The sequence below is a fragment of the Mixophyes fleayi genome, chromosome 6 (genome assembly GCF_038048845.1).
Source record: "Mixophyes fleayi isolate aMixFle1 chromosome 6, aMixFle1.hap1, whole genome shotgun sequence".
Classification (NCBI taxonomy): Eukaryota; Metazoa; Chordata; class Amphibia; order Anura; family Limnodynastidae; genus Mixophyes; species Mixophyes fleayi.
The window spans coordinates 115,738,549-115,754,973 of NC_134407.1; the positions used below are offsets into that span (position 1 = coordinate 115,738,549).

A 16,425-nucleotide genomic window follows, 5' to 3' on the forward strand; every position below is an offset into this window, starting at 1 on the left:
AAAGATCAGGAGAGGAGAGATAGAGTTGAATGTCGACAGCATAAAGGTGATACTGAAGACCGAAGGAGGAGATGAGAGCACTAAGGGAGGAAGTATAAAGCGAAAAGAGTAGAGGGCCAAGAACAGAGCCCTGCGGGCCACAGGGAGAGGGTAGGGGGAGGAGGAAGAACCAGACGTGGATACAGAGAAGGAGCGATTAGCGAGGTATGAGGCGAACCAGGCATGGACAGAACCAGAGAGGCCAAGAGAGAGAAGAGTTTGCAGCAGGAGGGGGTTGTCCACGGTGTCAAAGGCTGCAGAGAGGTCAAGGAGGATGAGAACGGAGAAGTGACCCTTGGATTTGGCTGATAGGAGATCATTAGTAACCTTGGCCAGGGCAGTTTCGGTAGAATGGAGGGGGCGGTAGCCAGATTGGAGAGGGTCAAGGAGGGAATTGTTCGTGAGGTGCCTGGTTAGGCGGCTGTGGACAATTCGCTCAAGTAATTTGGAGGCATAGGGGAGAAGAGAGATAGGGCGATAATTAGCAAGAGAGGTGGGGTCAAGATTGGGTTTTTTGAGGATAGGAGAGATAAGAGCATGTTTAAAAGAGGAGGGTACTACACCAGATGAGAGTGATAGGTTGAAAAGGTGTGCTAGGTAAGAGCAGGCAGTAGGAGAAAGAGAGCGAAGGAGGTGAGAGGGGATGGGATCGAGAGGGCAAGTAGAGGGTGGAGAGGAAAGAATAAGGGAGTGAACTTCTTCACCGGTTGTAGGGCTGAAGGAGCACCAGAGTTGCGTGATGGAGGGAGGTGAAGCGATGAGGGTGGTGGGAGAAGGGGAGGAGGAGATGTTCAGTCTGATGGCCTCAATTTTGGAAGAGAAGAAAGTGGCGAAGGCAGAAGCGGAGAGAGAAGGCGGGACAGATGGGGAGGGGGGAGAGGAGGGAGCTGAAGGTGGCAAAGAGGCGGCGGGGATTGGAGGACTGAGAAGAAATGAGGGACTTAAAGAAGGATTGTTTAGCGAGGGAGAGGGCAGAGGAGAAAGAAGAGAGTATGAATTTAAAGTGGAGGAAGTCAGCCAGCGAGCGAGATTTCCTCCAGAGGCATTCAGCAGTGCGAGAGCATCTTTGGAGGAAGCAAGTGAGTTTTGAGTGCCAGGGTTCGGGAATAATGCGGCGTCGGCGGATAGAAGAGGCCGGGGCAACAGCGTCCAGGGCAGTGTGAGGGAGTGATTGTAGAGAGAGGAGGCCTGGTCGGGACAGGCCAGGGAGGGGAGGAGTGAAAGGAGAGTTTCGAGAGAGGAGGAGAAGGAGGTGGGGTCAATAGCATCCAGGTTACGTCTAGTGAGGGTGGCTTTGGGAGAGGCAGGAGCAGGGGAGCAGGACAGAGTGAAGGAGAAGAGGTGGTGGTCAGATAGTGGGAAGGGAGAGTTGGAGAAGTCAGAGAGATCACAGAGATGAGAGAAGACAAGGTCAAGGGAGTGACCAAGACAGTGGGTGGGGGAAGAGGTCCACTGAGTAAGGCCTAGGGAGGAGGAAAGGGTGAGAAGTTTAATGGTGGCGGGGTCAGAACAGTTGTCAATAGGGATATTAAAGTCACCAAGTATGATGGAGGGAATGACTGTATGCTGGAGCCAGATCGCCTGCGTATGTAATCGGCTGTATTTATTTTATTGAATTGTTACTCTGTTACTTTTTGCTATTAAATCACATTGTGAGTTGAAACCACACTATTCGAGGTGGACAATTTTCATTGAATAGCGACTAGATGAACATAACACACCGTACAATTTGACTGCAGATTTAAAAGACCAAGACTGCCAGCCCTATTATTTCCATTTCAGAAATGACAATTAGCAATGGAGCAATGGAGCTGTCCAGTTGGTGTGTGAGCTATATAACACCATACAATGTGACTGCAGATCTAGAAGACCAAGCCTGCCAGCCCTATTATTTCTATTTCAGCAATGGCAATTCGCAATGGAGCAATGGAGCTCTCCTGAATGTTACTGGAGATTTTGAAGAACACTGCTACCACTCCTCTTTCTTTTCTACCTATGATGCTGCCCAACTGCACTAGAGACTGTCAAGAACTGTACTACTCCTTCTGTGTCCCTCTGTGAAATGGCGCTGGATCGCCATGGAGGGCGGTACTTATAGAATCCAAAACTCGCGAGATCCAACAACGTAACAATGATGTTTTGTCTCGTTTCCAATACCGAGGGCGCGCAAAAGTACAGAGCCATCTCGGCTTGGTACTTGTATCTGCTAAGTTCGGGTGTGTTCAGGTCTCGGGGAATGGAGCCTGAGCATATCTACTGATAATGCACTTTATTGCTGACAATCCCAAGAACCAACCTGTACAAACACGCTATTAAGCGCTACGGAATTTGCTGGCGCTATATAAATAAATGTTGATGATGATGATATTTCGTAATCATTCTCTTATGCTAGTCAATTCCATTGTTGTCTGTAGTTTTCAGAAGCGTTACTGCTCGTTAAAAATACAGTGTTCTATGGGAATGCTCATTACGTACATAGTACACTATGCTGCAGGAAAGCATTAATCTAGTGCTTTCTAAAGGGAAGATGAAATATAATGTTTTGTCTATGCAATTAACTTCTGTTATTTTTCAATGCCTATCTGTATGAGTCCTATGCAGCCCTATACAAATATGTTTGTTTTAAATTGTGAACCCAGTAAGGCTGTCTGAACATTTTATAAACTGACATAATAATAAGCAGAAATGTATTCAAACTTACATGATCACAAACTGAACAGTGATTGATAACAAAACGGTAGTTTATTTAGCATATAGATTGTTTACATGTATAAGTGCACAGGCAAATATATATAATTAAAAATACATTTTTTAATATAAAAACGGTGTAGCAAAAATGACAAAAAGACACAGAACAGATGTGCATAGATGGAAGCTGCCTTCATGTTACCAGAATTCTTTATTCACATTATCTGGGAAATCTAATGCATGGAAGAATGCAAACACAGACCAGACAGAATTAACCCTTTCCTGGTGAGTATGCACATCAGTGCAGAACAATGCAGAATGCAGAACAATGCACTGCAATAAATTTGTACAGAAATATGCAGTAGCTTGTATGATTGCTATTATCTATTACACACAGTATGTATTATAGGAGGAAAAAGAAACAATTGCAACTGTACAACTTAAAGCTGCACTACCACTTAAGTCCTAGTTGGAACCCCATGGATGGTTATATGCCATTTTAACTGCAGTGGTCAGTTCTGTATTAAATCAATTAGGGAATCTCTTGATTGCAACTCGTGGTTTATTGTCACATCCCTCACCCTTCCAGTTTTTGAGCAGGGCTGTAGAAAGAACAAAAGATAACAGAGAAAAATGGCTGCAGGGCAAGGAGTAGTGGGGACACCTTAGTAAAATCTTTGCATGGATGTATATTTCGCTGGTTGAATTTGACTATGCAGCCCAAAAAACTAACACTGTAATTAAAATCAGAATACATAAGGATCTCTGTATTAAAGATTGTTGCTACAGGCATTGCTAAAATATTTTCATTTTAATATTTTTTATTTAGTAGGAGACATGTTTAAAAGTAAAGTAAAAATGTTATTAAAAAACAAACGTTTTCACACTTTGGTCCATATTAACTGTGCACTTTTTTTATGCTTCTCTAGAGCCATGTGTTATAGATGTATATTGTATGCAAAAGCTTTTTAAAATGAATTAGGCCACAAAGTCTGAATGAACTCTAAATTAGTCACATTCAACTCTTTTGTCAGCCATGTTGGTAGTTTCAGATTTATTGGCAAATGTGGGGTCTCCAGAACTGTTGTCTCAAACAAAAGAAGAATTAAATCCAAATTGAAGGCATGGAAAATCATGCTGGTTGAAATTGTAGCTATGTACACAATAACGGTTTTTAATCATGTGGGAAAATGTGTGCTTCAAGTGCAAATTATGTTTTGTGACATCTTGGGCCTATTTTTTGATGAAAGTACCATCTTGGTCTACCTTTGGACCGGTATGGTGGTATCTGTGAAGTGCAAATGTTTGTGTCTTCTAGGAAATTAGTTGGTCAGATTAGGGGTGTTACTTGCTGTGTCTAAATTCCATGCAAGAAAGCACCTAGGTAAACCCACGTACACTTTAAGATGTGACATTCCATATTTATCGAAAGTGAAGTCTCGCATTTCTCTATACAAAGGGACTTGATTTCCACCCATGATCAAGAATCTTCACTCTAGTGATTAATTTTAAACATAAATGAGCTCATATTTATAAGGTAGTACTTTGGGAGTGGGGGAATTAAATGATGAATATTTTTTAAGGCGGTGTTCCTAAAGTGTTAAAATTATGACTTGAAGGCTTATTTTATACTTTTTCGATCATGTGTGCTTACATTTTTACACAAAGATGAACAAAGTGCTATTATGGGGCAGTTAGAAAAGCCAGAATGAAGACATGTTGAGGGCGAGCTCCTTGCTAAGACTTAGCAATGAGCCTGATGAATTAAATGATCTATAGTGGGTAGCTAAGTTTTGTTTTTGAATGCGGTAGTTTTCTACTATATAGGAACATACGGTACATGTTGTTACAAGGCATTAACAAAAATAGTTGCTTTATATTTGTAGTCTTCATTATGAATTTACATTCTACCTGTACATAGAAATAAGTCTATACTCTTTATTTTGATTTTTCATTAAAAATTTCACGGGCACTTGCATATCATTCCTCAATAACATTGCTGTTTGTGAATAAATCAAAATGAATCACTTTATACATGTTTATCATGGGTATTGCAAATACAGCTTGACATATTTTATTTACTGCAGCAACTGTTGCTAAACAGCTCCAGAATTATCTAGTATAAGCTGCATTGATGCTTTCTATTATTGTGTGTGATATTGCTTTTCATTTTGCAGACAAAAAGCCAACGTGAATTGTGTTTCTAGCCAAAAGATATAATTTTAAAAAGGTATATTATTATAAAATGCATATTATCCTTTTCATTATGTAACCTTCAACTCCTTGTTTTCATTAATGGAGAAAGAAGCTTCAGATATGGCTTGGAATCCCTTTGGCCTGACATTGATTTGAGAGGGATCAGATCATCCTGTAATATGTGTAGAGTATTGCCAACAACAATGGCCCAACCAGATGTGTATAGAGAAGGCATTGATGAGAGGGGAGGAAAGAAAGAAAGAAAGAAAGAAAGAGAATGGGAGTGAGAAAGGAGCTTCCAGGTTTATTTATAACGATGCATCCGATTAAAAAAAAAAGATAGTAAATAGTTGGTTAAAAGCACATCACAATATTTTCTAACTACAGTAATGGTTTGTCAACAGCTTCTACTTTCTCTTACCTCCATATTTTATATTAGTGGAAATACTCTGTGCCATCATCTTTTTCTTAAAGCTATCTTTTGCTGTTAATCGAAATAATCTCATTGTAAGAAGGTACAGCAACAACCATCACATCCTCCATGGCTTAAAATTGCAGGCTAAAAGTGAACAGGGCCCTTATAATTTCCCAGACTGCAGGCTTTTCACCTAGACCCAGCCCAAACACTTTCGTCTTTTATCTCCAGAAGCCATGCTAAAGTTATGGAGGCAGTAAGATCACTACAGTCTACCATTTAGAGACTATTTTTTAACAAGTACACTGCCAGAGTTTTCTGAGAAGTACTGAATACATTTCTGGGTGAATATAGGGTTTACAGCTCAGCACTTAAAATCAGACATGTAGGCCAGTATTACACTTGTATACATTTTGCATGTGAGCCATTAGTATGTACTAGAGACATGCATCTGAATGAAAGTCAATGCAGCATGATGATTTTTAAATTGCTGACCTTGCTATTCTGCTATGTCTGTGTTTCACAGACATTTTACAAGCTCTGTAGCAAGTAGATATTTTTGAAAGAGCTTTAATAATGTTTACATTTCCCTATACTAAACCTAAAGGATTCTATCTACTTTACTGTATGGGAATTAAATCAGATGCATGTATGCACACTAATATTGGCCATACGAGTGTACATGTGCAAAGTGTTGTAACATTTTTTACCTCAAAATGAAGGACATAATGACTGCACCTAAATTCAAATGTGATCTGGACAATTAATCCAAGTGCCAAATGGCTGGAAATATGGAAATAGCATCATCTTTTTTCTTTCCTTGTGTTTTGTGTTTGGAAATTGATACTCTCTCTCTCTGTACTTGGGTCCCAACAAATGCAAACATGCAAAGGGACTTATATAAATGCTTATTTCATATATGTCAAATTTTATACATACTTATATATGAATGGATCCATTTCTATTAAATACTATAAATTCACAACTGACAAACACATCCATTGTAAGCTTAAACATATGCAAATTCCTTGTAAAGATATGAGTGTCCGTCTAGGTGTTGGTAACCATACTTGTTTGTTTGTATTTCTTAGTTCCATGCCAGTGTGACTCTGTAAAGCCCAAACACTTTAGTCTTTTATCTCCAGAAGCCATGCTAAAGTTATGGAGGAGGGATGAGATTTTTAGGTCCCATCTATACTATCTGACTTATGTAAGTGGATGATATTCATTACAACACCAGTGATATAGTTAATACCTTCATTGGACTAGGATGAGTAAAATTACCTCAAGATAATACAATTGAGAAGTGCCATATTGATTAATATAGCAGTTTGAATTAAACCTTTCCTGCTGTCCTACATCCAAGATGCAAGTTGCCAAAATAGTAGGCCAAGTCATATACATTTGTCACCTGTTGATGTCCTTTGTGATTGACCAGTCCCAACTTTTCCTGACCCCTTTCCTACATGGGAGAGTTTAAGAGCATCATCAGTGAACACCTAAAGAGTAAACAGCGAGCAAAAATTGACTTAATAAAGTTCACAAATCAGTGCAACCATCCATTCTGCCACCAGTGCCAGTATGACAAGCATCAAGTGTATGTCGCTATATATATAGATATATAAAAAGCACAATATGATCTGGAATTCTGTGTGCAGTTGGAAGCCTGTGGAGGAGTTGCCAGGAATCAGTGCTGGAAAATTAGTTTCACAAAGTGTTCTCTGAGCCAGCATCTGCGGACACAGTTTAAGTTTTCACCTTCCTGCTGATAAAGAAGAAATTGTAAGTGAGAATACGTTGTCCATACCTTCAATTCATTAGTCATATGGTCATTTAAAATGTACCTGTTCCGAAGAGTTTTGGGAAGACTAAACGAAATTGACAAATTTTAATGACAGCAATTTGGCTGTATGTTGGTGTGACCTGTGCATTTTTATAAATAACTAACATGTAAGAAACCAAACTGTTTCAGAAAGCAGTCACCAATGAAACAACAAGAACCTAAAAGCCATGGTAGTGAATTTTCCTAGAAAAGGTATTCATATTTCATTACAGTTTAAAAGATGGTTCAGTTCATGTAGAGGTTATTGATGGCGGTCGAAGGGTATTCTTGCTCTGCACTAAGATACTGTTTTGCAATAGTAGATTTAAAATTGCATAACTACAAGTCCATTCAGCAAAACAGAGATCAGGGGGTAGACTTACTATACAGCGGGTCGGAAGAACGAACGATTTCCGGTGCTTTGTAGTCATTTTTCAAAATGGCACTATCATTAAAGACAAAGCTCAGAGGGTTTTGTCTTTAATAAAATTGCTATGGAACCACCGCATAGTAAGTATACCCCTTGGTCTTAGAGATGGTCAGTATTCATAACTATTCAGTACATGTTTACCTTTCATGTAATCATTCATGTAAACCTTTGTTTACATATGTAATCTTATATACTTGTAATGCACCCTCGTTACCTGCCTCACTATCTTTCCTCCCACTTATTTTTTTTATCCAAAACGAATACAAATTCATTCTAAAAAAAAATTGCATGACAGCAAATGTAAGTTTAGGGAAATATGCGTTTTAATTTAGATTAACCCTGATGGGGTCCTAGAATCTGTTTTGGCAAATATGCAAAACATTTTCCTTGCAGCTACCTTATTTGGGAGCCAAGATAAATGGCACAATGACACGTCCCAGCTAAAATCAGGCTGAGCACTATTGTTTTAAAGTAATGTGTAAAAATATCTGCTTTAAACTAATGTGTATAATATTTTTTCTCTCTCTCTCTCTCTCTTTCTCTCATATCATGGGTGTAGATCTTTTTGTTTTCTGTCATTTTGCAAATAGTAAGCACCACTTATAACATTATATAACATTTTCCTTATTTGTATTTCTGATTTCATAGTTATTTAGGTTCAATAAAAAAGTCCATTAAGCTTAAATGATCATGCAACCTGTTTGATGGAAAAACATGTTATCCATTCTTAAATATATTTATAGTATCTGACAATACTTGTTCTTTTTGGGAAATATAACCTACTTTCACTGCTCTCAATGTAATGAACTCTTTTTTAGGTGAATATAAAAATCTGTTTGGTTCCAAACAGTACTAGCTAAGAAATGATCTATTCAAATACACAGTGATCAAATCATTTCCGAAATGTCTCGTCTCCAAAGTAAAGCTGGATAATGGTTACTCACAGCTTAGATATTTCATCCCTCTAACTTAATTTAATTTCCTATTTGCACTCTCACCAATTCCATTTGGTGCCAAAAATAGTAGTTCCATTTGTGGTGGCTACAGGTTAGTTGACGCTAGTCAGTCACATGCTCAAGCCTGGGAAGATAGAATGAGAAAAGATAAAAAAGGGTGTATGACCACACCTATGGGCTGCCCAGGGTAGAGCCCAATAAGGCCTGTGTGTGTCAGCAGGAAGCCTGGGAAGAGGATTCAGCAGGTCTGAGGAGACAGTTGAGTGGATGGCTGTGGTGTACAGATTTGCAAGTGGCAAGAAGTTTGAAGTGGAAGCTCTGGTAAGAGAGTAGACAAGACAGCCAAGGAAGGGACTGTGGAAGTAATCTGCAGAAATTAGAGACTGAAAGTTCAAAGTCCTGGGAGAGACTGTTAGGCAGATTAGTTGCACATTTGATAGTAATGAATCAAGAAATGATTTAGAGCTCTGTTTGAGGCCTTGGTGTTTATTATTTTCAAGCTCTGAGTTGCTGATATTTAAAAAAGTTAGCTGGTCGGAGACTCTATTTTGCACCACACTTTGCACCATAGCACTGTCAAAGCTACTACCAAGACTAATTCCCCAGTTTCATATCACACTATTCACAAGTATTCTAACTATATATGGTATCGTTGAAGTGGTCATTTCACAATTTTGATAATACATATGCTGTAGACCTATTCCCATGAATTAAAAAAAAGGCACTGTAATTTCTGCATTAACACATCTGTTAAATCGTTTTTTGGAAAATGTTATACCCTGGATGTGTCGCTGTTTCCACTGGTGAGACATTGGACAGGCTAGTAGAAGGTAGTGCAGCAAACTTTTTGCATGTAAATCCCATTGAGTAGACAAATAGGACAGATTCTATTAGCTGTGATGGTCCACACACATTTTTATTGTTTATATGGTAAAAAGCAACGCCCACTTTTGCTCCCATCTCTATGGGGTGAGAGCAAAGGTGAGTAGATATTTCACTAAAAGAAAATCGCTGTGTAGTGTCTTGCGGCCGTTCCGGGACACTACATGGCAATTTTGTTTACAATTGATTCTGTCCCATATAAACCTAACAATCCATTATTTCTTGTATATATTTTTTAAAACAGGTGCATATATTTTAGGATATCACATCTTTGAGTGGGAAAATAACATGCCTGCAGATAAAGATTACTTTGTATAACCATATTTGAGCACCGCTTTCCCTATTCCCTAATGTGAGGAACATTTGTTAAGCCAAATATCAGTATAACTAGATTGTATATAAATAAATAACAATGAATGAAAATACTAAATGTAAAAAATAGAAGCAATCCCATCCCATTTTGAAATTGGTAGTTGATTCATATAAGAGAGATATTGTAGTATTTATTATCACGCTATGGGTTAGATTTATTAAAAAACAAATATTTTTTAGGTTGTTTTAAAGTAGAGATGGGCGGGTCCGGTTCTCCGAGAACCGAACCCACCCGAACTTTGGGTATCCGAGTACCGAGCTGAGCAGCTCGGTACTCTCCCGCCCATTCCGAATCCAAACCGAGGCCGAACGTCATTGTGATGTCGTCGGATCTCGGGGCTCGGTTCTCGCGATACTTCAACTTTATAAATACACGCCTCCACAGCAATCCATCGCCATTTGACAGAGGGAGAGAGCAGGGTGTAGTCATAGGCTAATTAGAGCAGGGACAGAGAATACAATATTGTTCTTGCAATTACTCTAACCAAAATCGCTAGTGCAGAGAGGAGGATAGAGGTTTATTATTTTTTCTTCATATTTGGCACTCCCCAGCGCTTTTGGGGTGTCCCCCATAATTGTGCATAAATATTTCTGGCTGTCAAAAGTTATATCTGTCAGCAGTATCTACTAAATAATTTTTAGCACTCCTCAGTGCTTTTGGGTTGTCCTCCCTAATTGTGCATTAATATTTCTGGCTGTCAAAAGTCATATCTGTCAGCAGTATCTACTAAATAATTTTTAGCACTCCTCAGTGCTTTTGGGGTGTCCTACCTAATTGTGCATTAATATTTCTGGCTGTTAAAAGTCATATCTGTCAGCAGTATCTACTAAATAATTTTTAGCACTCCTCAGTGCTTTTGAGGTGTCCTCCCTAATTGTGCATTAATATTTCTGGCTGTCAAAAGTCATATCTGTCAGCAGTATCTACTAAATAATTTTTAGCACTCCTCAGTGCTTTTGGGGTGTCCTCCCTAATTGTGCATTAATATTTCTGGCTGTCAAAAGTCATATCTGTCAGCAGTATCTACTAAATAATTTTTAGCACTCCTCAGTGCTTTTGGGGTGTCCTCCCTAATTGTGCATTAATATTTCTGGCTGTCAAAAGTCATAACTGTCAGCAGTATCTACTAAATAATTTTTAGCACTCCTTAGTGCTTTTGGGGTGTCCTCCTTAATTGTGCATTAATATTTCTGGCTGTCAAAAGTCATATCTGTCAGCAGTATCTACTAAATAATTTTTAGCACTCCTTAGTGCTTTTGGGGTGTCCTCCCTAATTGTGCATTAATATTTCTGGCTGTCAAAAGTCATATCTGTCAGCAGTATCTACTAAATAATTTTTAGCACTCCTCAGTGCTTTTGGGGTGTCCTCCCTAATTGTGCATTAATATTTCTGGCTGTCAAAAGTCATATCTGTCAGCAGTATCTACTAAATAATTTTTAGCACTCCCCAGTGGTTTGCGCTCAGAATGGATTCAAAGCAGTCCACATATGATCTGAATGAGCAACCAGGTTCTGTCACCAGTCCTGATGTTAGTGTTCCCAGTACGTCATCTGGCCAAGGCGATGTCAAACAACAGAGTGTTTTCAAATTAGTGCAAAAAACAAAAAACAAAAAAAAAATTACTGTATTGAAGCGAAAAAGAAGTGTAACTGAGCAAAAGTTAAGTGACGATAAAAAAAAATTTGCAAGCATGCCATTCTACACACGCAGTGGCAAAGAGAGAATGAGGCCTTCACCTTTGGCTATTAGTGGCAGATCCCAAAAAGTTACCCAGCCTACAATTGGTGCACAACTACTGTTACGCGTCAAAGCCGAGCTGCAAGATAACAGTGAGGCATTACAGGAGAATATTTGCTCTGATTCACAAATGACAACAATCCCTGTGGAGAGTCCATCCAACAGTGGGATGTCTAATCGTGAGCATTCTGCTGATGTGTGCCTTAATAGCCCGAGTGTAGCCGGTGATACCCAAGAGGATGAGGGGGAGATTTGTGTAGGCGACGAGGGCGCTAATGATGATGTTGATGATTATGATGCAGACAGATACCAAATTGCCTTTCTCAATTTCTATTTATATTCTAGATTATATAACGGCTGAATAGTTTTCTATTTTACTCCTAGTGGAGAGAGGATCTGATGCAGACAGATACCAAACTGCCTTTGTCCATTTCAATTTATATTGTACAGTATATAACGGCTGAATTTATTAGTATTTTATACAAGTGGAGGGGGGCCTAGAGAGACAGAAACCAAACTGGCTTTCTCCATGTCAATTAATATTGTACAGTCTATAATGGCTGAATTTTTTAGTATTTTATACAAGTGGAGGGGGGCCTAGAGAGACAGAAACCAAACTGTCTTTCTCCATGTCAATTAATATTGTACAGTCTATAATGGCTGAATTTTTTGGTATTTTATACAAGTGGAGGGGGGCCTTGAGAGACAGAAACCAAACTGGCTTTTTCCATTTCTTTACATATTTAACTATAAGTGTAGGGTGTAATATACATTCAAAGACGATGGCTGCATTGCCAATATGCATAGATGGAGAGGAAGACAATCTGTTTTGTGTGTAGAATAGGCCTACCAACGAAGAATTAAACTGTTTTTTTGGATGATTTATTACCTCAACAATTAGATTACTTATCTCTAAAACAGTTGGAGCACTAAATTGGGTTAATTTAGGCCCAAAAACATGGATTTTCCAAAAAAATAGCAAAACAAAACCAAACAAAACCAAAACCAAAACCAAAACACGCAATGGCAGTTTTGCAAAACCAAAACCAAAACCAAAACACGACGGTAATCCAGATCCAAAACCGAATCCAAAACCAAAACACGGGGGTCAGTGACCATCTCTATTTTAAAGAGACGCTCATCATTGGCGGTTTAGTGTTCCAAACTATGGAAATTACTATAGGGCAGTTTGAGGCTTAAATGTCAAATTGCCAGTCATGTGTGAAGGCAGTTTCAAAACATCTGCTATTGGTAGGCTAGATAGCTCAAACTGCATACTATTTGAGCTATCTTGCCATTCAGAACATAAAAGGAGGCAACATTGAATTATGAATTATGGGGGCAATAATTATTTATTGATTAAGGGGGTAAAATTAATCTATAATTGCATTTTTAAATACATGTTTCTTTAAATTAAAGGGCAAAAATCTGATAATATAATATAACAGAAAATGAAATTTGGCCCATAAGTTAATTATAAACTATATACATGAAAAATGGTAGAGCAAATAAAATGTTCAGATAGTTTTTTAAGTAAGTAAAACTTTCCTAGTGGTTGTTCGCCAAAACCATGGGCTATCCACTACAACAGCTAGCTAGGCGTGCATCTGCTGCATACAAATGCTACAGTCACCTCTAAATATATTACATTTTTTTCTTTATGTTTATATAAAGAGACAATCTACCTGTGTCTGTATATACATTTTCACAACTTATATAAATGTTACAAGCAAAACATATGCAGTGTTAATAAAGTATATTTAGTGACACTGTGTGTGGTATTGCCTATGATGTGCCTATCTAAGTATGTGCAGTGGACTTTTATTTATAAATGGTTTATTTCTGTTAAAAGATGAAATCACACTAGCTTAAACATGGCTGATAAAAGTAAATCACACTGTGCAGAATGGTAACGTGTGCAGGGGCGGATCTAGAAAACTACTGTACCCGGGGCAATTTAGGCCCCGCCCCTTTCTAACAGTTTAGGCTGCCGACGGCTGCACAGTATGTGCAGGTGGTCCGTCCAGCCGTGACAGGCAGGGACAGTGTGCTGCCCGGCTGCTCTGATTGTGTTTAATCCCCCCCCCCCCCCCCCCATGGATTCGCCACTGAACATGTGAGACATTCTACATTAGATACAAAGGTCAGTTACTCCAAGGTACAACTTGGACAAAGCTTGGGCAAAACATATCTGTTTTTCTTCCCATAGTGATCAACCAGAAGCACCTGCAACATTTGAAGGTGAGATTATCTGCATAGTTAAAGCATGGATTCACAGACATTTGTGGAGATTTGCATTGTATTCACTTTTATCACAGAACTATAAAGTCAGATTTTGCATATTATTGTCTGTACAGTGACAATTTTTCAATGTGACAACTGTTTAAAAATGAGTTACAATAGTACTAGTGATGTCTATATTTATGGACAGTGTTCTTTTGGAATAAAGAAGAAAAGTTAAATGGAACATTCCTATCATAAAGAATCAGGGCAAAGATAGTGTAACATATTCAATCCCATATTTTATCAGATACCTTGCCCAACAAATATGAATGGAAGCTCAACTAGAGTGTAAGTATATATATATATATATATATATATATATATATATATATATATATATATGTATATGTATATATATAGAGAGAGAGAGAGTTTTAGATTCTTTTTTTTCCTTTGCTGACTGATGCAGATACACATACTTACTACAATGGTAATTTACCTGAACACCATTCTGTATAATTCTAATGCTGGAAAGCCAGGTGCAAATATTGTCGGTCAAAAATTGGTTCATTATTGCACATTGTGTGAAACATGTTCTATGCTTGCCTTAATCAGTGTACATCCGTTGTGGCAGAAAGGAATAGCAGGTCGGTTGATGACCTTCATTTGCGAGTATTTAATGTTAATTATAATTAATTATGTAATTCAGCCAAATACATGACCATAAGGTAAAATTTGAAAGTGAAAATGAGAAATAAATATTCCTTTTATTTATTTATCTAAAACAATCACTTTATATAACATAATAATGTTATAGAAATAGAAAATGTTCATGGAGATAAAGGAATTTTAGCCTATCTAGTGTGCCTGTTTTTCTTATTAACCATCATATGCTGAAACTTTGCTCTAAGCATCTGCTAGTCTTTGAGTGAAATAACCCTTTCTAACATTAAGCTTGTCTTTGTCCTGCAAACTAAGTTAATTTGCTGTAGTTGTTGCTATAGATATCCTGGAAATGCTCCTTTCCTCAATCTTGCTAAACACATATTTCAAACAATACCCTTCCCACATCTCCACTGTACATAATATCTATATGAACGATGATAAAAATCAGTATTCACATGACGGGAATGCATACATGTTACAACAATGTGCTTCTTGGCCGATTACTATTGAGAAAATGATGTCACCAGTTGAGCCTATGGATTTTGTTAGGGTTGGTTGAAGCCAAATAAAAACAGTGGCAGGCTGCCAGTGGACAGCCCTGTTATAAATATGGATTTCTTCCATTGTATTTGGCAACAACTTATGAAATAAACTACTGCAAATCCAATGAGCTTATTGTTTCAATTGTATTTTACTCCCTCATCTTTCCTGGGAAGGTATAGAACTGCCTTAACATATTAGATAAACATGAGTTAAAATGTTACTTTACTCTTCATTTTACTTTATGCAATTTGTCTTTAAATGTATTATGTAGATATGTAAAATAAAACATGACACATCGTCATTCTATTGTATTTTACCACAATTTCATTTTCTGTGAGCTGATATACTTTTAAATTATTATTACAACAAATGCTTTGCTTGCCTGAGTCATAAATCTGGGTCACCACAAAAATGTATCTGAAGCTGTTCTTTGAGTAGTAATTATGCCTCAGCCACTGCTTCCACTCCTTTTGGTAAGCTCCTGGGGTGCAATGTATGAACCATTTATGTATGCAGCTGTTGTGCACTAATGCTGAATCCTGTTTAATGTTTAAGAAATTCTGCACACTTGTCTTGTATCTATCATCTCTGTAGTGCTTTTAAACAGGTAGTTGGGGTATTGGTAGCTATCTAGATTTGCAATTTTAAAGAAATAACTGGTGGTTTAGAAGAGTGAAAAATACACAGGACTGAAGTGTGTATCTATTATCATTCAGCCCAACGCAATGTAAAGTATTGCAGATTAACTTATTGCCCAACACGCTTGAGCTGCGGAATTAGTGGCGCTATTTAAATAGCTGACGATCTACGCATGGCATGTCGGAGTGGATGTGTTACATGGGGGGGCGCCAGTTTGCTTCATTTGTCTACAATAAACTCACTCCCTCTGTAGAATACTGGGCATTTATATCAGCAGCGCCCTAGATAGTTTAGAACAAAAATATGGATTTTAGCAGTTTTTATGCTTTTTAAAAAATAAATCAGAACCCAAAACCCAAAATCAGAACCAAAACCTTTTGTGGGGTGTTTTGGCTAAACAAATCAGAATCCAAAACCTCAAGCTAATCAGAACCCAAAACCCAAAACACGAAAAGTGGCCGGTGCACACCCCTAATTAAAAGTATAGAATATGACTTGATCTCTGTCAGAATTGGGCTGGTGCTTCCAGCATTTTCTGTCCTGAAGTTGCAGAATAGGGCAACTATTCATCCTATCAACAAAATAATTCTACATCATTCCCATAAATATATATATCTAAAAAATAATTTTATTACCAGTTGGTGGGGTTTAACGAATACAGTGGTTGAGATCACAGTGGCGTGCCTGTTTATTTATATATGGTAATGGCACTAATGACATTTGCAAAAAATAATTTTGATTTGTACCAGTGTTGTGTGATGTGTGAACAAATACACCAGTTGATATGTATAATTATACACCTATATAGCTAATGA

The 16,425-nt window shown here is 38.0% G+C and overlaps 1 protein-coding gene across 2 annotated transcripts in view; it reads right to left on the reverse strand.

Moving 5' to 3' along the window:
- Nucleotides 1-2,762: 2,762 nt before the first annotated feature.
- The window catches only part of CXCL12 (C-X-C motif chemokine ligand 12), a 52,170-nt gene continuing 38,507 nt past the window's right edge, over nt 2,763-16,425 (reverse strand). The window contains exon 4 of one of the 2 annotated variants that reach the window (XM_075217176.1): nt 2,763-7,100. In XM_075217176.1, coding sequence (XP_075073277.1) covers nt 7,085-7,100 — 16 coding nt within the window. In that variant the 3' untranslated portion in view covers nt 2,763-7,084. Of the gene's footprint in view, nt 7,104-16,425 lie in introns of both variants that reach the window. The other variant, XM_075217175.1, reaches the window with a different exon arrangement.